Source organism: Opisthocomus hoazin, chromosome 3 (genome assembly GCF_030867145.1).
Source record: "Opisthocomus hoazin isolate bOpiHoa1 chromosome 3, bOpiHoa1.hap1, whole genome shotgun sequence".
NCBI lineage: Eukaryota > Metazoa > Chordata > Aves > Opisthocomiformes > Opisthocomidae > Opisthocomus > Opisthocomus hoazin.
Genome location: NC_134416.1, coordinates 77238597 through 77260321, shown reverse-complemented (window position 1 = coordinate 77260321; position 21725 = coordinate 77238597). Strand labels below are relative to the sequence as shown.

Genomic DNA, 21725 nt, shown 5'->3' with positions numbered 1-21725 from the left:
ACAGTGTCCAGCCGGGTCTTGAATATCTCCAGAGAAGAAGACTCCACAGCCCCTCTGGGCAGCCTGTTCCAGTGCTCTGTCACCCTCAGAGGGAAGAAGTTCTTCCTCATGTTCAGACAGAACTTCTCATGCTTCAGTTTGTGCCCGTTGCCTCTTGCCCTGTCACTGGGCACCACTGAAAAGAGTCTGGCCCCATCCTCCTGACACCTACCCTGAAGATATTTATAAGCATTTAGAAGATCCCCTCTCAGCCTTCTCTTCTTCAGGCTAAACAAGCCCAGCTCCCTCAGCCTTTCCTCGTAGGAGAGATGCTCCAGTCCCCTCACCATCTTCATAGGCCTCCGCTGCACTCTCACCAGTAGCTCCTCATCTTTGTTGAACTGGGGAGCCCAGAACTGGATGCAGGACTCCCTATGGGGCCTCACTAGGGCAGAATAGAGGGGGAGGAGAACTTCCCTCGAACTGCTGGGCACACTCTTCTTGATGCATCCCAGGATCCCGTTGGCCTTCTTGGCAGCCAGGGAACACTGCTGGCTCGTGGTCATTTTTTCATCCACCAGCCCTCCCAGGTCCCTCTCCGCAGAGCTGCTCTCCAGCAGGTCCGCCCCAAGCCTGTACTGATGCATGGGGTTGTTCCTCCCCAGGTGCAGGACCCTGCACTTGCCCTTGTTGAACTTCATCAGGTTCCTCTCTGCCCAACTTTCCAGCCTGTCCAGGTCACGCTGAATGGCAGCACAGCCTTCTGGTGTATCCACCACTCCTCCCAGTTTTGTGTCATCAGCAAAGTTGCTGAGGGTACAGTCTAACTCTTCATCCAGGTCATTGATGAAGAAGTTGAACCAGAATGGTCCAACTCCTTACCCCTGGGGAACCTCACTAGCTACAGGCCTCCAGATAGACTCTGCTCCGCTGACGACAACCCTCTGAGTTCTGCCATTCAGCCAGTTCTCAATCCACCTCACTGACCACTCATCCAGCCCACGCTTCCTGAGCTTCCCTATGAGGATGTTATGGGAGACAGTGTCGAAAGCCTTGCTGAAGCTGAGGTAGACAACATGCCCTGCTCTCCCTTCATCTGCCCATCATAGAAGGCTATCAGACTGGTCAAGCATGCTTTCCCCTTGGTGAATCCATATTGACTACTCCTGATAACCTTCTTTTCCTCCACTTGCTTAGACATGACATCCAAAATGAGCAGTTCTATCACCTTTGTGATGGAAATGATGAATTTAAATTTTACTACTGGCTTTCATTCAAAAGACTAGTTGAATCTGTTCTGGCAGCTAGGATAGAAGAAAGGAAGAAGAAGCAGAATTGTACCAAATCGTTTGTTTGTTTTACAAGGACTGTGGAATTTGGCCATGGATTGTGCTGTCTAACCTATGAAAGTGGAATTTCAGTCATAAATTGAGGACAATGGCAAGTGATTGCAAAAGAAAATAAAATTACATCCACTGTGACTTATAAAGATCTCTCCTTCATGGAACATTTTTCATTTTCTATTTGTTCACCTGTGAGCAGTTCAGAGAAGCAGCTGTCTCTACACTGTGCAATAGGTAAAGTTTGTCAGAGGTTTGAAGGGCAGTGGGGAGCAACCTTGAAAGAAAAATTTGAGATCATCTGTAGTATTTCATTTAGAATAATATTGTAGCATGGCTAATGGTGATCTTGCTTCACTGAATGTCGCTTGTGGTCCTAGTCAGGAGCTGCAACTCTGAAAGGCACTGAAAGTTTAAATGAAAGTAATTTAAAGAAGTTAAACTGAGAAGCATTTGACTTAATTACAAAGAGAAAGAGAGAACATTCCTCATCAGTAATTAACTGCACATAGGGTGATTTACATAGAGTGTGAGAATAATGGCCAACAGCTTTACAATTCCCCAGTCCTTTCTTCTCTGGGTCGCATCATAACTCCAAGACCCCTTTTTTCACTGAAGTCCAGTGTTCGCATTTTGGGGAAATTTCTGTATAATTCTGTGGGCTGTCACAAAAGGCTCAGAAGTACACTTAGGGCCGTGTCTAATAACTTGCAAAATTAAGAAGGAAATATTTAGTAAGACTTTAGTAAAGATTAAATGAGCTCTAGACAAATTGGTATCATGTACCCAAAGGGAGGTATTTTAATGTGCTGTTATCTCATGAATTAACTTTTATGTGCATTGTATATGCAGACCAAAACATTGGTAGCCTAATTATGGCAAGACTATCCTTTTTCCTGTTGTTCTATAGTCAAACATTAGTGATCTAATTCTTCCTGAATTGAAATCATTTAAAGCATGTCTTACACTTTAAAAATTTCCTTTGTGACCAAGCAGAGCAGAATGTGTTTCTGCGCTCAGGCTTATTTTCTGCCTTTGTTGGTTTTTTTTTCTTCCTTCAGCACAGACTTTGATTTTTCTATTAGCTGTATCTTAGAGTGTGGTTTTTTGGAGTGGGGAGGCGTGAGAAACTTGTGTTTCTGTGCTACAAGCTGGAACAAAGAAGGCCTGAGTTTCTTCAAGCTGCATTAATCAAAACTCTGTGAAGGGAAGAGTTTGGGGGGAGCCTGGAGAGGACAGGAGGTTCACGTTGTTCAGCTCTAGGCACCAGTAATATGAGGAGCATTTTTTGGTGCTTTGAGTTCTTGTGGAGTGAGAGTTAGCATCTTCAGAGTGGAGCCTCCTTAGTCATAAAATAATCTAGCTGTGGCTAGGTCAGGTGTGTGTTAGGTGTGATGCCTAGCGTCTTACAGGCTTTGCCCCTGACTTCAGCTAAACTTGTAGATGAGTCCCTTGATTATCATTTCCTTTCATCAGTCTGTGTTTGTTAGTGTTTGTGTCTCTGAAACTTAGAGTAGCTATTTAATATCAGCAGGACAGTTTTGATTGGCACTCTTTTTATTTCTTTTTTCTTAGATTTATTTAAAAAAGGAGAGAAGTTAATCCACTAGTTCTAAAGCCTTTGCCTAAATTTGATTTTGATGCCATAGTGGTTCTATATCCGTAAACTGCACTTTCATAGTCTTTTTAAGCATGCACATGTTTTAAGGGGCTATAAATACTTTCACTTCAAACTTTAGTTGAAACAACTGAGCAAAAACTGTGCCCTAGTAGATACCTGTTCGTTGCCATGACTGATGATATACTTTATAAAGATTTGTGGGGGTTTTGGTTTTAATTCGTTTGTTTGGTGGGGGTGTTAGCCTGTAGCAGTAATCCGTTTTAAAGATGAAAATCAACACAGTGATTGTTTTGAAATTTGTTTTCACTGCTATAAAGCTTTTGTTAAAATAACTTCTAATTCAGTGCTGTTATCATGGAACTGAAGTAAGCCAGAAATAGCTTTAAGGTTAGCTGAATATATCTGATCCTTCAGCATTAGCTGAAGTCCTTCCTGCCCAGCTCAGGATAAGTATTTGCCTTTTGTTGAGCAGGATAGGTTCCTCTGTGCTACTGGAAAACATGGTGGCTTCTGCACTAATTTAATTGAAAACTTCCCTATGAATAATTTTTCTTTATTTAATTCTACTGTTGCATTGACACCGAATTTGCATGTATTTATGGAACGGAAAGTGAGATTTTGCACATTATCCCCTCTCCATTGCACACAGAAATGAACACATAACCCTGAAGGGGTTGAATTCGCAAATCTGCTGTTTTCTTTGAGCATCCGTCTGTCTGTTCTTAGCTTTACAAGAATGTCATCTGTCTGTAGTTGGTGTTTTCCTGTTTTAATAAATAGTCAAGTGGAAATTTTCCTTTTCTACCTTTTCAAAAGATTTAGCTAGCAAGTACTGCCTGTTTTCGTGGGCCGAGTATCTATTCTTTAGCAATACTGAGAAACAACTGCAACTGTTGCTTTGGTTGAGAGAACGGCACACTTGATTCCTACCAGTGAGCTCACCCCTCTCCCCTGATCGGAATCTGATCCACTTTCTGGGGATAGTCCAGGAGTCTGAAACTGTGAGTTTAGTTGCTGAAAGAGGACTTCCCAAGCATTGAGCATCTCTCCTAAGCACGCGCTTATTTCCAGTGTGCAAATTTCCCTCAACCAAACTTGGCTCGTGCAGGCTAGGGAGCGTGCCCACCTCCACACGCACCACCAGCTATCTCTGCAGCCGACATGGGCAGAGCCAGCTCCTTCACCTGGCTTTTCCAGACAGTTGCCAGGTACCTGCTGTCCTCCTGGAGTTAATATTAGCAGAAGAAGAGACCTTTCCGATCAAAGCTTCTTCTAAGCTTTTGATCTGGAAGTCAGAGATTTGTGGAAAGAGTCCTTGGCCTGACAGGAGAATCACCTGGCTGGTATCTCTAAAATTAATCCACCAACTAAGGTTTGATGATGGGCCCACAGAGCCACTTTACTGGTACTAGACAGCTGGATGAGAGCAAAGACGTCAGTTAACTTGCAGCCTCTGTTGTAAGAAAAGCTGAGTCAGGTGATTATAGAGGTCCTCTTTTTAGGTCAGGAGTAAAAAAGTTATTTTCGTGATTTTGTCCATCTCAGATCTCAGCATCTGACTCTTGTGGAGCAGGCTCTGCTGTCGGCTGTCAGCAACCTTGGGAATGCCAGTCCACCAAGCGAACTGCTCTGATGGCCGTGTGAGACCTGCCTGCTGCGCTCTGTGAGCGCTGAGCAGATGGGGGGGTGTATGATTTGCATATGCTCGCTTCTTAGAGCTCATCCTATTAATTCAGTTTGCTTTTCTGGTATCCACAGTTCAGATATGTGTGCAATAATCAATACGAGATTGACTTCTAACAAAATATTCAGCGTGGAAACAATACTCATTACGGATGTGTTAATGTCTGATTATGAACTGTAGAAACAAGTGTGCCACGCAAGGTTGCTGTACATGCATAGTTCTTTTCGAAGACGATATTCTCAAATAATATACAAATTAAGGGGCTGTTCCTCTTGATCTGCTCCTTTAGAGTACAGCAAGTCATAACATCTAAGAAGAGGGCTCTTGACTTTTTGCTTCCCAAAACAAAATTCCAGATAAACTTCACAGCAGACAGAAGTATTTCCTTCATGTGACATTATTAATAGCTCACAACCCATCATGAAAGAGGACAGGGACTAATCATTCCCTTCAGCTCCATGTAGGCCGTATCGCCTCCTGGTCTAAGTTCTCTTTGTTGTTGTAGGCAGGACTGTGTCTCTACCTATAGACTGAAATCAAAACCTTACAGGTTCAAAACTGGTCTTTATGTGATAATGTCACAGTAACTGACTTAAAGATGAAATTAATTCCGTGTTTTATAACTTAGCCTTCAGCACATGGCCATATTGCATAGCTTACCTGAAAGAAGCATGTATGTAAAAAGCTAAGGTCCTTTAAGCATAGCTATCTTAGATATATTCTGAAGAACTATTTCTATTTTAATCAAATTTTTAAGTAAATGCAAGTGCTTATGGCAAATATCATTGATGGCTCTGGCAATTGAGATATCATAGTTCTGATTCCTGGTTTGTTTTTCAGCTGTTAACCTGAGCTTATATGGACATCTCTGTTGTAATTCTAAAAGCTGCTTGGTTTTCAGGATTTTTTTGCAGACAACTAATCCTTCCGGGGTAAGATGCAGTAAATTTTTTGTGAGGGACTGGTCACATATCCTAATTTTATGAGGGCTATTATATATAGGCTTAATTTAGGGTATTTTCATATTTATACTTAAGCTATTTGTATGGGAATCAGATTTTCCCAATATTGGATTAGAATGATGCTTTGCAAAGCAGTATGAAACCCAGTATGAAGCCCAAATGACTATTTTAAGTGACTACTGCTCACCTGTAATATTTAATATGTAGTTCACTTGACAATTGTACACTTTCTACACAGAAGCTCAGCATTTTCAAAAATGGGTGCCTAAAATTAGAATAGTCCTTATTTGCTTCCAAACTTCGGCTAGCTCTAGGGAAATAAGCTGTAGGGTGAAAGTAGTTTTGGGCCTCTAGGTACCAACTAAATATCCTATTCTGGTAAATACTGAATACAAGAACTCTGAATGGTGGGGAACAGATCACCTTTCACTTCTTGTAAATGAAAGACTTGGTATCGAGGCTTTAAACAGTAGGTTTGGGGTTATAAACCCAAGATGTAAAGACAGGGTGATAAAATCTCAAGGAAAATACCCAGGCTGTGTCACTCATCTGGCAGATGTTAGCTTAGGGGCCTGATGATCCTGTGTTAAGAAGTGATCCCTAACCACGAGCTAACCCTCTGGGTTCTAGACACTTTTTTCTTCTCACCTTTTCTTTCCATTTAGTGCAAGTAAAGCTCCGGTGGTTCCCAGTTCAACCCATATTATATAAACTCCTGTCCTTACTACCATGCACTCGTGTGAAATAAACTCTCAAAGAACCCTTTCAAATTTATGAGATCCACCATATCCAATGAGTATTTCAGTTACAATTTAGGGCCTTTTGAGACAGTTGAGGAGAGCAAGGAATTTGCTGTCATTGATCTGGAGCTTAAAACATTAGTAACGAGGCCACTCTTGTTCGTTTTAGCAATAGCCATCCTATCAGCATTATAGGATGCATTGTGCTCTGATCAGAGAACCATGATCTCACAGAGCTTCATGAGTAACTTCGCAAATGTGATTGCTGTGGGACAGGCAGATGCAGACATTTGCACTTAACAGGAGATAATAGCAAAGCTAGTATTGAGCTGCTCGCTAGCAAGGAGAAGGGGTGATATGAGTGCTCCCTAGTCAACTCCTTTTTTGGGGTTGGGTTGTTTGTTTTTTTTTAGTATAGGAATGTATACGTGTGTGGAAGTCCAGAGGTGTCTCTGTAGGGGAGATATGTGTTTGTGGAGAAGACAAGGAGATGGAGAGATGTCAACTGAGATGGTTGTGTCACTATGATACCTTAGGAATGGATGAAAGTGTCTACCTTGTAGATGTTTGCCAGAATATTGGAAAAGTTCCAGGTGCTGCCATTTTCCTGATTATTCTATAACTAGCTCCATACAAATGCAACAAATTTTGGATTGACCTTGTCCATTGCACTCGATGAGTTCATGATCTCACATTGTAAATATTCATTATTCTTATGACATGGAAACTAATTCTAAATGGAAAAAAATGCACAAAGCATCACTTCAGAATTAAAGAATAGAAAACCGGCTTTCAGGAATATGCAAGGAATATGTGTGTCTTACAAACTTTATTACTGTTTGTATGTTTTACTTTTTGCATGGACCATAACCTAATAGTATTCGTCATTAAATGAAGTGGAGAACTGGATCAACTGCAAATGAAAAAGAAGTCCAAAGAGAGAATATTTTCTAAGTCTTCCACAAGTCTGTTGATTTGGGCAGGAAGGACATAAATGGAAGGGAGAGGAGGCAGACAATGTAGCCTTTTTTGTTTTGTTTAATATAGTTTTCTTTTTTACTTATGTAGTTTGTAGGTTGTGGAGGCTTTATGCGTGACTTACAGTTCTCCTCTGCCAGAATTACTGCTGAGCCAAAGCCTGCTTTGACCGTACTAATGACTCTTTACTGAAATAATTCATGTACTGGCATCCGATAAGTTAAATATTGCTATTTGCAAATAGTCCTGAACTGCTTTGGTTTCTCTGTTATTTCTAACTTGATGGTTCACTTTGTGCTATTTTCCAGTGGAGCTATCGGCTGCTTAACAGGAATGTTTTATTTGCGTTAATTTAGAAAGTGTGATGTCCAGTGCCAGCTGTCCCGTGCCAGCACAGCGTGTACAGTCCTTTCAGCCAAACAGACACAGCTTAATGACTAACGAGTTGAACATTGGTATTGTCATGGATCTTTTCCATGAATGCCTCTGCAGGTAGGGCAGCAGCAGATGGAAAGCCAAGCTGAGAAAAAAAATGGCATCTTTGGGGTCTTAAAAATCAGTTGTTAAAAAAAAATAAATAGGGGAGAGGATAAATTTTTGTATTGGTAGCTTCCCCTGTGCCAACACATACTTCGTGGGAAGTTCTGGGTGGCTGTTTGTCTAACGTAGTGAGGCCATAACTCTTCCCCCTACCCCCGCAGTGTTCTCCTTCCATTTCTAACTTCATTGCGTTTCTTTTTCTGGGGACTCACGTCACTTTCTTTTCCACCTTCTCTCTTTCCATCCACTGCATGCCTCTTTCCTTGGTCTGACCTCAGAGAGGAGGAAGAGTATGAAGAGGAGGAAGAAGAACAGCCAGTCACAGAGCCCAATACTGAGGATGAGGGGGAGGAAGAGGCCAGTAGGCAGGTCAAAGCCAGGTACCGGGATTCAGCGTGGTCCCTCCACCTTTTCCTCAGGCTCTGGCATGAACTCACCACCCGGCTATGCAGCAGCATCCACCTTTTCACTCACATTCCTAGATCCTCTGTTAAAGCCACCTCCTAAGGAAATATTTTTGCATTTAAAAGCTTTGTTAGGGTGTGTGTTAATGGAAATATGTTTAATTGTACAGGCTTAGTGCACTAAGAACTGTCTGCACTCACTGCCTTTGTACAAAATGAGTGACACTCACAAATCTTAGAAGATTTGGCAGAAAGTGTGACTTTAAAGCATGGCTTAGGTTTTTCTTTTTACTTAAGGCAATGGTGAAGCATTGCAGCACTTCGCTGAGGATGTTGCTTGGTTTCTTAGGCTTTAATCCCTATTGTCATGATACAATCTTACTAGTAGTATCTGTTGCTATGAAGACTGACATTTTTTTGAATACTGTCTATGATTTCTATCAAATTTGTTCATGTTTTAACAGGAAAGAACTACTCAGAGACAAAGCTGATACATGTCTTTTTATACATATATGCCCATCTGTGGATATAAACAAACCACCTATCAAAACAATATTCTCATGTAAAATTTTCCCCTTATGTCTGAGGGATATATGAATTTGGGATCTGGCAACTTTACCCTAATAAATTGGAAGAAAGAAAATATGTTCTTTCTTCCAGACAGCCATTTGATTTAGGTTAAGTTGCTTGGCTTTGCAACTCGGCAAATGAGATTGGATTATTTTTTTTTAATAAACCACATTCATGCAGACGCTATACAGCACGGAAGGAAGAAATGAAACTGTTTAATGTGTGAATTCCAAAGAAAATACTGTACTGTTGTTATTAATATCTTTCAGTCTGCAAATCTTGCCAATGGCTGCCTGAAATTTCACAATTAAGTGATAATTTCCTCAAATCCAATTCTTAAAAGTCAAAGCAAAGACACAAGTTATTAGTAAATTGCGTGAATATACTAAAACACTTTTGAAGAAATGAGGAAGAGCCATGTAAAGGCGTGATATGCTATTAGGTCATAGATCTTTGAAAATAATAGTCACTTTGAGAAAAATGGGTGCTACTCCCATGACTTTTGTACATGCCCCTTTTCACTGTCACTGTAGCTTAGCACAAATGATCTGTACTCTGGCCGTTCATGTTTGATGCTGTCAGAAAGGGTTAGACCAGCCTGGCTTCAGTGACTCCTGTCATGCACATCACAGTGCAATAGATGAAGGTTTCCACATTGCCCACTGTGCTTCTGTTGTGAGAACGATTACCCGGTATATACCTGATGATTAACTTCATAATACGCTAACAGTATAACACATATTATGGTTTTGTTGCGTATTCAGTGCCAAACTCGCACTCCTCAGAGAAGTGCCATGCCTTGCATGCCTGCAGGTGAGTTGCAGAGGTGGTCTCAGGAGAATGAAATCAGCCACCTGTGGAGTGATCCAGCCCGAAGCCCATGCACAGTGTTTATGCTGGAGATACTACTGAAAGCAGATATCCTGGAGTGCAGATCCCATTGCTTTTCACCTGCCTTGCTGCTTCTGTCACTCACCAACACCTGTCTTCACTAGAGCAAAGCAGATGTGTTTTCTGTTGCACTTGGTGCAGCCCTGCAAGTCTCTGTCTAACACCAACATGGGATTCTGACACTCAGAAAAATCAGTGCCTTCATACCTAGACTAATGATCTGGTAAGGTGTTGCTTTTGAAATAATTCTAAACCTTAATTTTGACAGAACAGTGCTGATTGAGTTTTTTTTATTTTCCTCTTTTGTGAATGAGTGTTTTTAGTAAAAATACCAGATCACCAGGGACGATGATAATTGGATATCTGGTCTTCCAGAGACAGTATCTTGAAGCATCTATGCTCTGTAGACCAAGTTATCCAGTGTGTAGAGATTGCTTTGTACTGCTCTGACAATGCTTACGAACTAACTTGAAAGTCTTGAAAATTGTTCAGAAAATGGTTGTGAAAAGGTTCATGAAAATTAGTTCTGAAGCCTGTGGGTTCCCTTCCTGTAAGGTGGTTTGCTTCCATTCCTCAGTATTTCCAACCCCAAGAAGAATTCCACTGGGGTACAAAGATGTGACTTCTCTTACTTCCTTTAAAAAGAGGTGATATGGTCTAAATTTGGGAAGTTTTTGTTTATCTGACTCTCCTTGACTTTTTTTTTCCTCCAAGTGGTACTATCTATTGATCTCTCTTTTCCCTATTTTTCTCTCCTTCCCTTTCCTTTCTTACGATGTTTTCCTCCTGCAGTGTGGTCTCAGGTGCACAGGAGGCTGTGAATGAAAACCTTTCATGGTGCTCTGATTCTTCAGCTGTCTCCAGTGCCATTTCTCCAGCTGAGAGGCCTCTCTCCTGCTCTAGAGAAAAGAGCTCTTCCAGCAGCTCCTCTTCTGTGCCTGACTCATCTGTCTCTCATCATAATTCTGTCCTTTCATCACCGTCTTCACCTGCGGCAGCATTGCTAAGCTCTTCCCAAAATTCATCAGCATCCATTACTCCAAAGGCATCTCCAACAGTGGAGAAATTGCCTTATGTACCACATACTCCTTTTCACCTCTTCTCATACGACTTTGAAGAGTCTCCAGCATCTGTGAAAGAAAAGGAAGCAGAGGTGATGAGGGAAAACAGGTAGTTGTTATATAGCTGACAGTAATTTTTAGATAAATGAATAACAGCTTTCTAGAGTTTTATAGTTGTAATAATGCACTCTGTATTGTGTTATTTCCAGAATATGCTGTCTTAGTTTTAGTCCTGTAGCCTGTATTTTGATTTGATTGATATTCTCTGCTTGCCTTTTTTGCCTTCATTTCATCTCACTCCTCTTCAGGGTCTATGGTTAATAAGTATCCTGGCCTCCTCTATACAGCAGTAGATAAATAACCTGTGATTTGGGAGATCACAGAGAGGAGCACCATTTTGCTCTCATTTACAACAATGTAATTTGCAGACATGATTTCATGAAAATTAATGGAGCTCTTCTGCTAGAAAACCAAGAGAGATCAGATCAGCGCTTGGAACACAGGGATGAAATCCTGGCTTCAAAGACTGAACTGCCAAATCCCGAATTTGCTGTTAGTTTACAGTGCGTGTCCCTGTCATGTGCAATTTCAACTTGAGCTTGTAATAAGAGAAATGGATTAAAACCTATAAAGAGAATATAGCACTCAGAATAGACAGTTTTCTGTCCACAACATTTGGTCAGTTCAGTTGCTCCTCATGCATTTCGCTTAGTTTTTTACTTTTAATTTTTAATTTCCCCATCACACCCATTTGAAAACAAAAATAACTGGTTTTGTCTCAATCTGTTTTCAAGTAAAACAGATTGACAGTAGGTAGCACTGAAAACAATGCTAGAGAATCACCTTCTGATTTTTAGCTGTCTTTCCCAATGGCCAGTGTTCTTCAAATTAGGTGCTGAAAACCTAATGTGTACTGTGAACATGTTTATTTCTTTCTTTTGCCAGCAGTCCTTCTGAATTTCTACATGTGAACAAATATTTTGATTCCTTAGATCCTTTTAATTTTCAATCTTTCTCTTATAATAGGTGGGTGGTTTTTGTTGCTTTTTCGTTTCACTGAAAAGCCTGTAAGTCCAAGCAGCTATTGAAAAGGGACTTAGTTCGCACATCTTTCCTTGCCTGTAGCTTAAACGCTGGGTTTCCCCTGAATTTATTTTTTTCCTGCATAGGTGCAATTTTCGCTAAGGCCTCTCACACTCATGTGTTGCTGTCTCATGGCTGTTGCTATTTAGAGTTACACTTTTTAGAGAGTAGATTCCTAAATACCTGCTGTTGCTGCCATATTTAGTATTTCTGCAGTGTTTTCCTCTGACCATCCTTGTGCTTCTAGTTACCACGTAGGATCAAGGACGTGGCGCGGGGGAGGATTGTGCTGGGTTTATTTGGAGAAAAAGGAGGGCAAAGCTTGCACGGTTTGGGCAGTAATGTGTTCACAAAAGAGGTAAATGTCGGGATATCTGGGGTTTCTTCAGAGTGAAGGCTTCTGGAACAAGGCCATTGCATCTGCATTGGTGTGTGAACAAAGGGAAAATGGAAGTAATAGCCACTCCCGGGGGTAGGTTAGAGAGGTAAACATTGTGTACAGGGTACAGACTGACTCTGGTATGCTGCTTTTGCCTGGTTGCTCCTCCAGCATCTCTCTCTCCCTCTAGATTTGATTTACAGGGATGCTGTTTCCAGGCCGGTCCCTCTGCATTTGATTTTGTTAATACTTGAAGGTCTGAGTCCATGGAAGGTGTATTCTCTCCATTTTAATGAGAGTTCTCTTTGGACTAATTGAAATTCCTTGGTCTGAAAGAGGATACTGCGCTGTGTCAGCTTTTCCATGGGGTGGAGGAGAAGAAAAGCAAATGCAATGGTTGATAAGAAGGTTTCCTTTCAGTTGACTGAAATGGAAATTGAGGTTTCTGTTAATACCAAATGATCTCTGAGTTATTCTCAGGACTACGGAGTTTTCTCATCACTCACTCAGTACAGACACAGGCAGAACATGTTCTGAGCTGAGCGTGTCGGAGAGACAACCCATGCCAGGACTGTGCTACCAGGGAAGCCCCACAGTGCCCAGCTACACAGCCCTTCACTGGGCCACTGTCTCCAGTTTCTAGTTAGTTTTCTTCTAGGGTAGGAATGCCAGCAAGGCAATTATCTCCTGTTCTGCAAAATTCCTTTTGTAGCTCAGAAACGTGCGTGTTCACATTTTTTTTTCCAAAATTATTCCCCTGTTCCTGGGCAATCAGCACAGGTTCTCAAAAATAGATGGCGGTGGTGTTTTGTTTTCTAAAACATACGCCTGGATTGTTGCCAAACGGGGCCCATTCTCTAAAGTATGATCCCTTCCATCATAACAGCCACTAACTGAAATCTATTCTAACATGGGCATTGGCAGGCAGCAATGCTGTTGTACCCTAAGGGGAGAAGCCTGAAGTTTGAATGAAATTTTGCGTGGCTAGATGAGTGTGCTAAATGGAGCTGAAGGAAACCAACCAGCCTTTTCAAATAAAATTGCTGAGTGAAATTACTGCGTGCTGATGTGTGTGGGAGAAGAAGCAGCAGAGAAAAGATACAGTGAAGGAGAGTGTATCGTATGTTATGAATTACAATACGGAAAATAATGTTGCCTTTTTTCCCGAATTGAGTTTTTGGATGATTTGGACTTGTGGAGTACTAACCTGTAGAGCATCATACACTTTCCACGTGGGGAAAATGGTATCATCTGTGAACAGAAATGTTAACATTTTTCCAAATCAGGAATCTATCCTTGACATGCTGTTTGAGTACAGCGGTAAAAAAGTGCAGCAAAGCAACACAACTGTCTTTCCTATTAGGCACGGGAGCCAGAGTTTAAACATTGATACAAGGGACTCTGCGGAGTGGCCATTCCAGGAGTCCTGGAAGCGATGGGTCTTTGATCAGTGAGCTCACATTGAAGTCAAGCAGGTTTAGGGTTGTTTTTTTTTTTAATGGAGGGAATGGCTGGTAGAAATTCCTGAAGCCATGCTTTTGGAGACATGTCTTTTTAACCGTGGTGATGATTTTTTACAGACATTGTAAGAAATGGCATAGAAGCTACAACTTTTATTGGGGGACGGGAAAGAAAATACTGCCTGCTTTAATTGAGAAGAATGGGGATGCTTTTCATTTATAACACAAATGTTCGCAAATCATGGATGTCCATGTTCAGGTCATCATGACTCAGGAATGCTGCTGTTTTCCTTAATTTTACTAGATACGAATACTGCTGACATGGACTGATTTGGTCGCTTTTCTAATGGCTGGATATCGGCTCTCAAAACACCTAATAAATTTGAGTAACTGAGCAGTAGTTGAAGTATTCCTGCTCTCAGTTGTCACTTGGGAGGGCCACTCTAATCTCTCGTTATCTTCCATACCAATAGCTCACTATTTGAATCAAATACGTCTGTGACATGGTTGATACTGAAATGGGATGACAGGTTGCATATTTTGAAGCTGGGATTATTGCAATTTTTTCAGAAGCTGGATGTTTGAGAAATTCTGGAGTATGGGATCACTGCCTAAACAAGAGGATTTACTGTTGCATGCCTGCTTGCTGACGGATTCTCTCTCTCTCCCTTTCTCCTACTTTTCTTCCCATTTCTTCAGATACAATAGCTATGGCAGCAGTTCTTACTCTTCTCCACGACCTTACGCTGGTGTGAGTGCCCCTACAACACCCACTACTCGTTATGGGACAACTCTCTCACCGCCACAAGAGACCAAATCTGACAGGTTTGTAAATTAATCAGTGTTTTGGCAACAGTTCCTGTATAGATGGGATGAAGGCGATTAAGCGTAAGCTGTTCAGAATGGATACTGGAAATATCTTCTAGCCAGATCTTTTCTAACGTTCGAAAGAAAATGGACAAAAATCTAGACATGTTCATTTCCCACTTGTTCTCAAGCCTTTCTCTGACTTGGTGTTAAAGACTGGATGTATTTCCATCGCACTTCTGCTTCTTCCACTTAAATGGAAAAAACAGCGTTGCTTCACATGTTCAAAGTATTAAAAGGTGCATTAAAGCACAGTTGATTTCTTTCCATTTTTTAAAAAATAAATTCAGACACTTCTGTCATCTTAGATCAACTATAAAATTTTGGAAATTTGCTTAGCTTAAAATATCCTAGACCATAATTTTGTCCAGCCTTGAAAATACATGGTACATCTCATTGTATTTTATCAAGGGCAAAGCGTTTCTTGCTGTGGGTAAAGCAAGCTCATAATAACCTACCAGTTAGCCGCTCACTTTACAAAAAAAAAAAGGGAGGGAGGAACCCTCACTAGCGACAAACAGCAGTATTTTGAACAATCTAAATAACTCTTTTGAATTATGTAAGGTACTGGGGCAAGAAAAAAGGTAGGAAAAGGTTATAGATACATGAAAGAAATTCTTGGCAAGAGATCTGGACCACCAGAAATTAACTGACGGTTACAACCTGAAAGTAAGTGACAGCTTCAAAGGATGTCATGCTGAGTTTAAGGAGGAAAGGTAGAAGTTTTTAATGAATTTAATTAAATAATTTAATTAAATAATTTCATTAAACCATTTCGAATTAGGCCAGATGGGCTTTGGATTGTTTGTTGCCAGATTGGCCTCTAATTCATAAAAATTCTGTCTCCCACCCCTTTTTTGAACTGAAGGCTTTTTCAGGATCCTTTATCTGTATTCCAGTTAATTTTTATTAATGATTTTTTTGAATGTGTGCAGAAATACAGGTATATATGTTTGTGTATATATGTATTTATGTTTGAACCTACCTAATGCCTCACATCCTTTCCAGTCTGCTACTCAGAATAGTTCAAGTTAGGTTCTTCCAGCACACATCTATTTCTAACCACGAGGCATTGATTTAATCCTTTTTTTCAAGTAAGTAATTACATTAAGTTTATCTTTGGAGAAAGGCATCATTTTTTATTTGCTCCTCTTCCTAGAGTAACTTGCCTCGATTTGTCTTTCCTGATCTGAATTAAATTATTGCTGAGTGAAACCATAATAAAAAACTCTAAACTGGCATTTTCACCCCCTTTTACCTCAGCAAAAGAGATGCCAAGTAAGCAAAAACTGAAGGTATCCCGCTGCTTTTGAAGTTTCATGTTTCCAGGCCCCTGCTGTTGGAAGCTTCTGGTTGCTGCTGCAGCAGAGAAACCCCAAAGTGGTCAAACGCTGAGGTGGCCAACGATAGTTGGGGCTGTCCTGCAGGAGGTTGGTTGCGCTGGCCCCGCTCCAGTAAAGGAAGCGAGCTTTCGTCGCAGCGAGCACGTAAGTGCGTTGCTGGTTTGGAGCCAAAGTGCCTTGGCCCCACAGGATGAAGCTGTAAACTTCGCAGATTCATGGAGCGTCAGGCCAGAGGGGAGCTCTGTAATCATCCATAGTGGGTCTCACAGAAGCTAAACGAAAGCCCCCTGTACCTTCACGTGTTTTCAAGTGGCAGCGCCTGACTTCTCCGGGGAAACCTTCCAGTATTTATCATCACTGCTAGGAAAATATTTCACGTGTTGGAGGCCGGTTTGTCCAGCAGCATCCTCCAGCCATTACACCTCGTTCTGCTTTTTTCTGTGAGACTGGAAAGTGCTCTGCCTTCAGCTGTCAGATCTCTTGTGTGTTTTAGGTGCCTGAGCACAGCGCTTGGAGTTGCGTCTCTGTCTTTCCTTCAGGTTACGTTTACCGCTTTCCACTTCACGTGATAAAAATGCCTCTCCTATTGTTTAAATGAGCATCTTGCTATTCACAGTAGTTGAACTTGCCAGGATTTCTGCACTCTGATACTTGAGGGACGTTACAGCCTGATGCTTTCTGTATATTAGTCTGTGAGAAGTGTGAAAAAATGTGTGTGTATGCCACAGCTGCGTGTTGCCTGCAGAACAGATGTAGTTACTTCTTGAAAGATAATTAAATGTGCAGGTTCAGATGCCATTTTGGATCGTCTTGTTATTTTGGAGTGCGCTGCCACTGCAGATGTGTAGTTCAGCAGGCTCTAGTGGCATGACTGCTGTGAAGAAGGGCAGAAACCTGCACTTTTTTTCATTATCCTGAAAGACATGGGTTGCAGAGTTGCCCATGCAGAGACCGATGGATAGAAATTGGCTCCCTGGAGAGTAAACTGTGTAGTGCAAGACGCAATGTTCGGTGCTAATTAGTAAGCAGAAAGTATTGTGGAAGGTTTCACAGTCTTCTATCAATGCTGTTTGCCTTAGATTATGTAAACATTATTTCATACCTCCTGATGGTAAAAATTTACACGGATTCAAACACAAAGAAATGTTAAAAGATGAGGGAGGAGGAGAAGAAGACACTTGACAAGAAGCAGATGGGTATGTATGGTTAGCTCCAAGGTGCGCTTTCTGCTTTCAGCTTATGATCACAGTTGTCCAAGGCCTTCATAGAAAGATCCCTGTCTTTTGTCATGCAGGGAAGAACTTCAGATGCAGTTTCTGGTGCTGTTTGTCTGACCTCCGAGAATGAGGAGGAAGGAAGAAGCAGCATTTAAAGCAGTGCCCAGCAAAATGATTCATACTCCATTCAGCTACCCTGACAGGCCTTTCAAACCCTTGGCTGCATTTTGCTTATGTAAACAAGAGCTACAACTTAGGTGGAAAGGAGCGGTGTGGTTGACGTTTTGACATTCATACTTTTAAAACCCTCGTTGGCTACGATCAGTAGGGAAGCCAAAAGAGCAGTATAATTCAGTGCAACAGTAACTGGATTTTGTTCTTTGAAATCCACATAATGTATATATTTCTGATTGTACAGCAGAAGAAAAGGCTTACTTGACTGTTTCTTGGTTTCTAAATTCAGCTGCAGCCTTTTGCCAACTTCTTGCAATACTGTTGTTCTCTCTCATTTCCCTGGGTCCCCTGTGGAGAGCCATGTTTCTGAAGTGCATGTTGCAGCCATAGGAATCCTGCTGAAGGAGGGCAAATTGCAGGGCACTTTCTCTTCAGCCCTTCACTGGGAGAGAAGAAAGGGTATATTGATTCTCTCATGTCTGCTTATGAAAGTTGCTCCTAATGCATAAGAAGTATAACCCAGTCCTCCTGTTTTCAACTGCAGAAGACTGCTTTGCTCCGTAAATATACTGCTGCCACTCTTCACAACTTACATCACCAATGAACTCTCTCCTTAGTTCCTAAAGGGGAAAAAAAAAAATGATCTTGATTTCTTAACCTCATAAATTTTGTTAACAAAGGGGAAGAGCAAGATGTGGCTGGAGCAGAGCAGGGAGAAAAGCATTTTTCTGGATCTGCGAGTTACTGCCTTGCCCTGAGGAAAGAAGGTCTTGTAAGACTCTTCTCTATTTCCGTGCCTTGTGCTCACACCTAGGATATTTCTGTTTAGCCAAAGAGTGCCTCCTCTGAATCTAAGATGGTCACTTAAATTGAAAGCTGCAGCCTGGAATCTGTAGCTGGACAACAAACCTCATTACTTGCAAAGCTTCACACCCCCTCATAATGTGTTTTGGTGGTGAAGTATATGCATTGTTGATCATGGCCATAGTTAGAGGAGACCCTGAGGAGTCTAACTTCTGAGGCAAGAGCTCCTGAATTCAGCACCAGCTTTAATTCAAGAAAAATATCCTGCTGATGTGTTTGCCAAGGTAGATTTCTTCTGATGCGTTTGCCAGGAGATGGTTCCCACTGGGCTTGATGGTCAAACAGTAGTGCAGTTAGCCTAACTCGAAAAGCCTTCTTCTCAAGGCACTGTGTGCCGAGGGGTCGGGAGTTCATGGTCCCCATTCTCTTGCCTCTATCTGTTGAATCAAATGCCAGAAAGTTCAGCTTGCAAACCTCCACTTCTGGATCCTCTTAGCCAGTCAGTGTGAATTTAGTCTCCACCTCTGCCTGGTCCCTCTGAAGTTCTTCCAAATCTCCAAGCTCAGTAAGGACCTGCTATGATGTTTGCAAATTATTCCTGTTTGATGCACTCTCCAAATTTTCCAGACCATTAAAAAACAGACTTAAGAAAGGTGAAATGTGTTTCACATCCCTTAATCTGTTTTCTATCTTGCTTGCTTTATGATCTACAGCAGTTCATTACCTGGGGCTCCTGTGATGCAGGGCCTTGAATGTTGAGTGTTCATCTCTATGTTCTTATATATCTTTTAAAGGTAATTTACCTTCAAGCACTTATTTCTACAGCAGGTGCACACAGACCATGATATTAGCATGACTATAGGTGATTTTTTTTCTCCACTGATTTTAAAGACACTTTAAGCACCATACCTGAAGCATAATCATGAAGTGCAGCAAAAGTCTGCAAATACTCTTCTTTTGAGTTTTATTTCCTCTCCAGGTGCCTGAAACAGTGATTTTCTGGCAATCTGGTGCTTTTTTCAAATTTGTGTCTCTTCAAATCAAAACAAAACTGCTTCAGAATGCTAAACAGGTTTTCAGTTAGAATTTCTACAAAAATTAAAGGTCTTTGTAATTGACAACACCAGAGAGGTGCTGCTGGATGAAGTTTCTTGGCAGACTCTCTTTTTTTTTTCCTTTTTGTTGTTTTTCATTACCCATCTATAACTAATCTGCACTCTGGAGTTACCTTACTCCAGCGGTTAAGCCGTAAGGAAAAACAAGAAGCCTGCGGAACAAAACCCACTAGACAGCCCAGAAAGCTGCTGCTCTCCCAGGAACAGCTCCTCTTTCCTTGGCTTTCTATTATTTCTCTTCCTGCCATCTTCTGTGTGTCTTAATACATACTTCTGGGCTCTCAGACCAGAGACCGTGGCTGTTTTTCCTTGTGGTAAATACTAAGCACATCTTTCATTCTGAATAACATGATGAGGAAGGGATAACTTGATAGTTGATAATAGCGGCCCAGGGCAAAAGCCTCAACTTTATTGCTGAGATTTTGCTAGGAAAAGTGACCTTAGGCATTACTTGATGATTTACAATTTGGGAAGCAGCGGTGGCTTCCACTGGCTTAGCTGCTTGTTGAACTACTGTGTAAGCAGTATTCTTGATTGCAGCTTTGTAGGCTTCGTGGTAGGGCTTAGGTTTGAACAGAAAGCGTGAGCTGGGTTACAGTTTCAGACTGCAACATCTCGCTGGCTGCCGCCGCGGTGCACAGCGCTGATGCTCGGGGGACACCGTACCTTAGCCGGGATCTACGGGGACGGGGGGGCTCTGCAAGCCACTTCCAGGCAATTTGTGACTCGCATGAGGCTGAGAAGCTGCAGGTTGGAGAAAGGCTGAAACACAATGCAGAACCTGTAAACCTTCGGCTATGAGAGGAGCATCTATGTAGGAAGTCCCTGTGCGTTGCCCGGGCTCTGCGCCGCTCTGCCCCGCTGTAACTTTATTTTGTGTAGCCCCTCAGGCCAGCTAATGTTAATCAGTTCTTCTCTTGGTCATTCTCAAATTTCTTTCTCAAAGGAAGCATTAGTCAGTAGTTTTATCTCTCAATTTTGTGTTTATTTTTGAGAGAAGTTTTGTAAAGATTCCTCAAGTAATGTTTAGTCTGTTTGCAAAATCTTATATCAACACGCTTTTGAATTTGTCGTGTCATGTGGGGAGACATAACACACGGAGAGATTTTTAACTGTGAAAAGCAATATGGCTCTTGGCAGCTTTGCCTCCTCTTTTGTCTCTAAGCTGGAAAGCGGATTTATTTTGTTAAAGCCAAGAGACATTTAGAGTTACTTAAGGCCTGAGTAGGAGCTGCTGACTGTTGTTCCCTCTCTGTCACATTCCCATGACTGCTGGAGCAGGAGCACTTTGGAAAAATGGGTAATTAGTGCTTCCTTATTAAGATTATTAATGATTCTGACCCTTGTTATATTAAAGAAAATCCTAACTATTAACCTTATGACCTAAAGGGATTTCCTCTCATAAGTCATCTGTTAATTTTTTATTTAGGTCCTAAAAATACACACTTGTATGCTGTATTCTTACTATAGATATCCGTTTCCACTTAGGAAATTTTAAAAATTCAGCTAACAGAGGAAAATGCAGCCACAAAAGAAGTGCATTTCAGAGTTAACGTGAATGAAGAACATTTGAAGTTGATAATTGCAATTTTGCTGTAACAAAGTGGCTTAGAGTAAGATAGAAGTATTTTCGTCAATTTTCAACAAGATTAGAGTAATTCAGGTCACATATTCCCTTTCACAATATATAGTCTGTGATGTAGCATTGTCAGAAAACTGCAAGAACTTGCAAAAAAGTGTGAGATATCTTGTGTCCTCCTGAGCTTGTGTTTTTAATAATTATTACTAATTCACTGCTACGTTAAATGCAGTAGGTTGGGTTAGAGGAATTTCTGTTCAGAAGAGTTTTGGCCTACAATCAATGTTTTGGCTTTGTATCCTCTGCACTGTGTATACTTTTGTTGCTATCTTTTTCCTTCTTTTTTTTTTCCTATTTTTTGCTTTTTCCTGTCTTTTTCCAACAAGATAAGTAACTAATGACCTATTTGTCCCCATGTCCCAATGCCATGGTGTGAAACTATATTCACAAATCCCCAGACTTAAACATATTCTTGCTGTGTGTTTCCTTTCTGGAATGAGAGTGTAATAACATAGCTTGTTTAGCTTTTGCTGGTTTTAACAGCAGGCAGAAGAAAGCTTTTCTTAATATTTTTGTAGTAACGGTCCATTTTTAATAGCCTTGTGTTCTCTACAAGACTAAAAATAGTAGTCAGAGTAAGCATCCTTCTGGACTGTGTTTGTAGAATTGAACAAATGGTTGATATTACCAGTTGGTAACATATGACGCCAACATTAAAGTACCGGCATATATTAGCTGTAACCCTGTTTTGTGAGTGATCACTCTATAATGCTTTCATCGAGTATTCACATACTCGATTCTGTTAAAATCTCTTGCCACCTTTGATTCAATGCCAGATTTTTTTTTAGCCTTTTCCTTGCTTACTCAGTTTTAAAATGCAGCCTATGGCAGTAAGACTTAAATATTCTTGAGGCCCGAAGGTACTGTCACGCTT

The 21725-nt window shown here is 41.2% G+C and overlaps 1 protein-coding gene across 8 annotated transcripts in view; it reads left to right on the top strand.

Moving 5' to 3' along the window:
• The window catches only part of FHOD3 (formin homology 2 domain containing 3), a 403764-nt gene that overhangs the window by 293252 nt on the left and 88787 nt on the right, over nt 1-21725 (top strand). For 4 of the 8 annotated variants that reach the window (XM_075416734.1, XM_075416733.1, XM_075416732.1 and 1 more), the window contains exons 12-14: nt 8123-8224; nt 10502-10879; nt 14392-14517. In XM_075416734.1, coding sequence (XP_075272849.1) covers nt 8123-8224; nt 10502-10879; nt 14392-14517 — 606 coding nt within the window. The remainder of the gene's footprint in view (nt 1-8122; nt 8225-10501; nt 10880-14391; nt 14518-21725) is intronic. The other 4 variants (XM_075416738.1, XM_075416737.1, XM_075416736.1 and 1 more) reach the window with 2 other exon arrangements.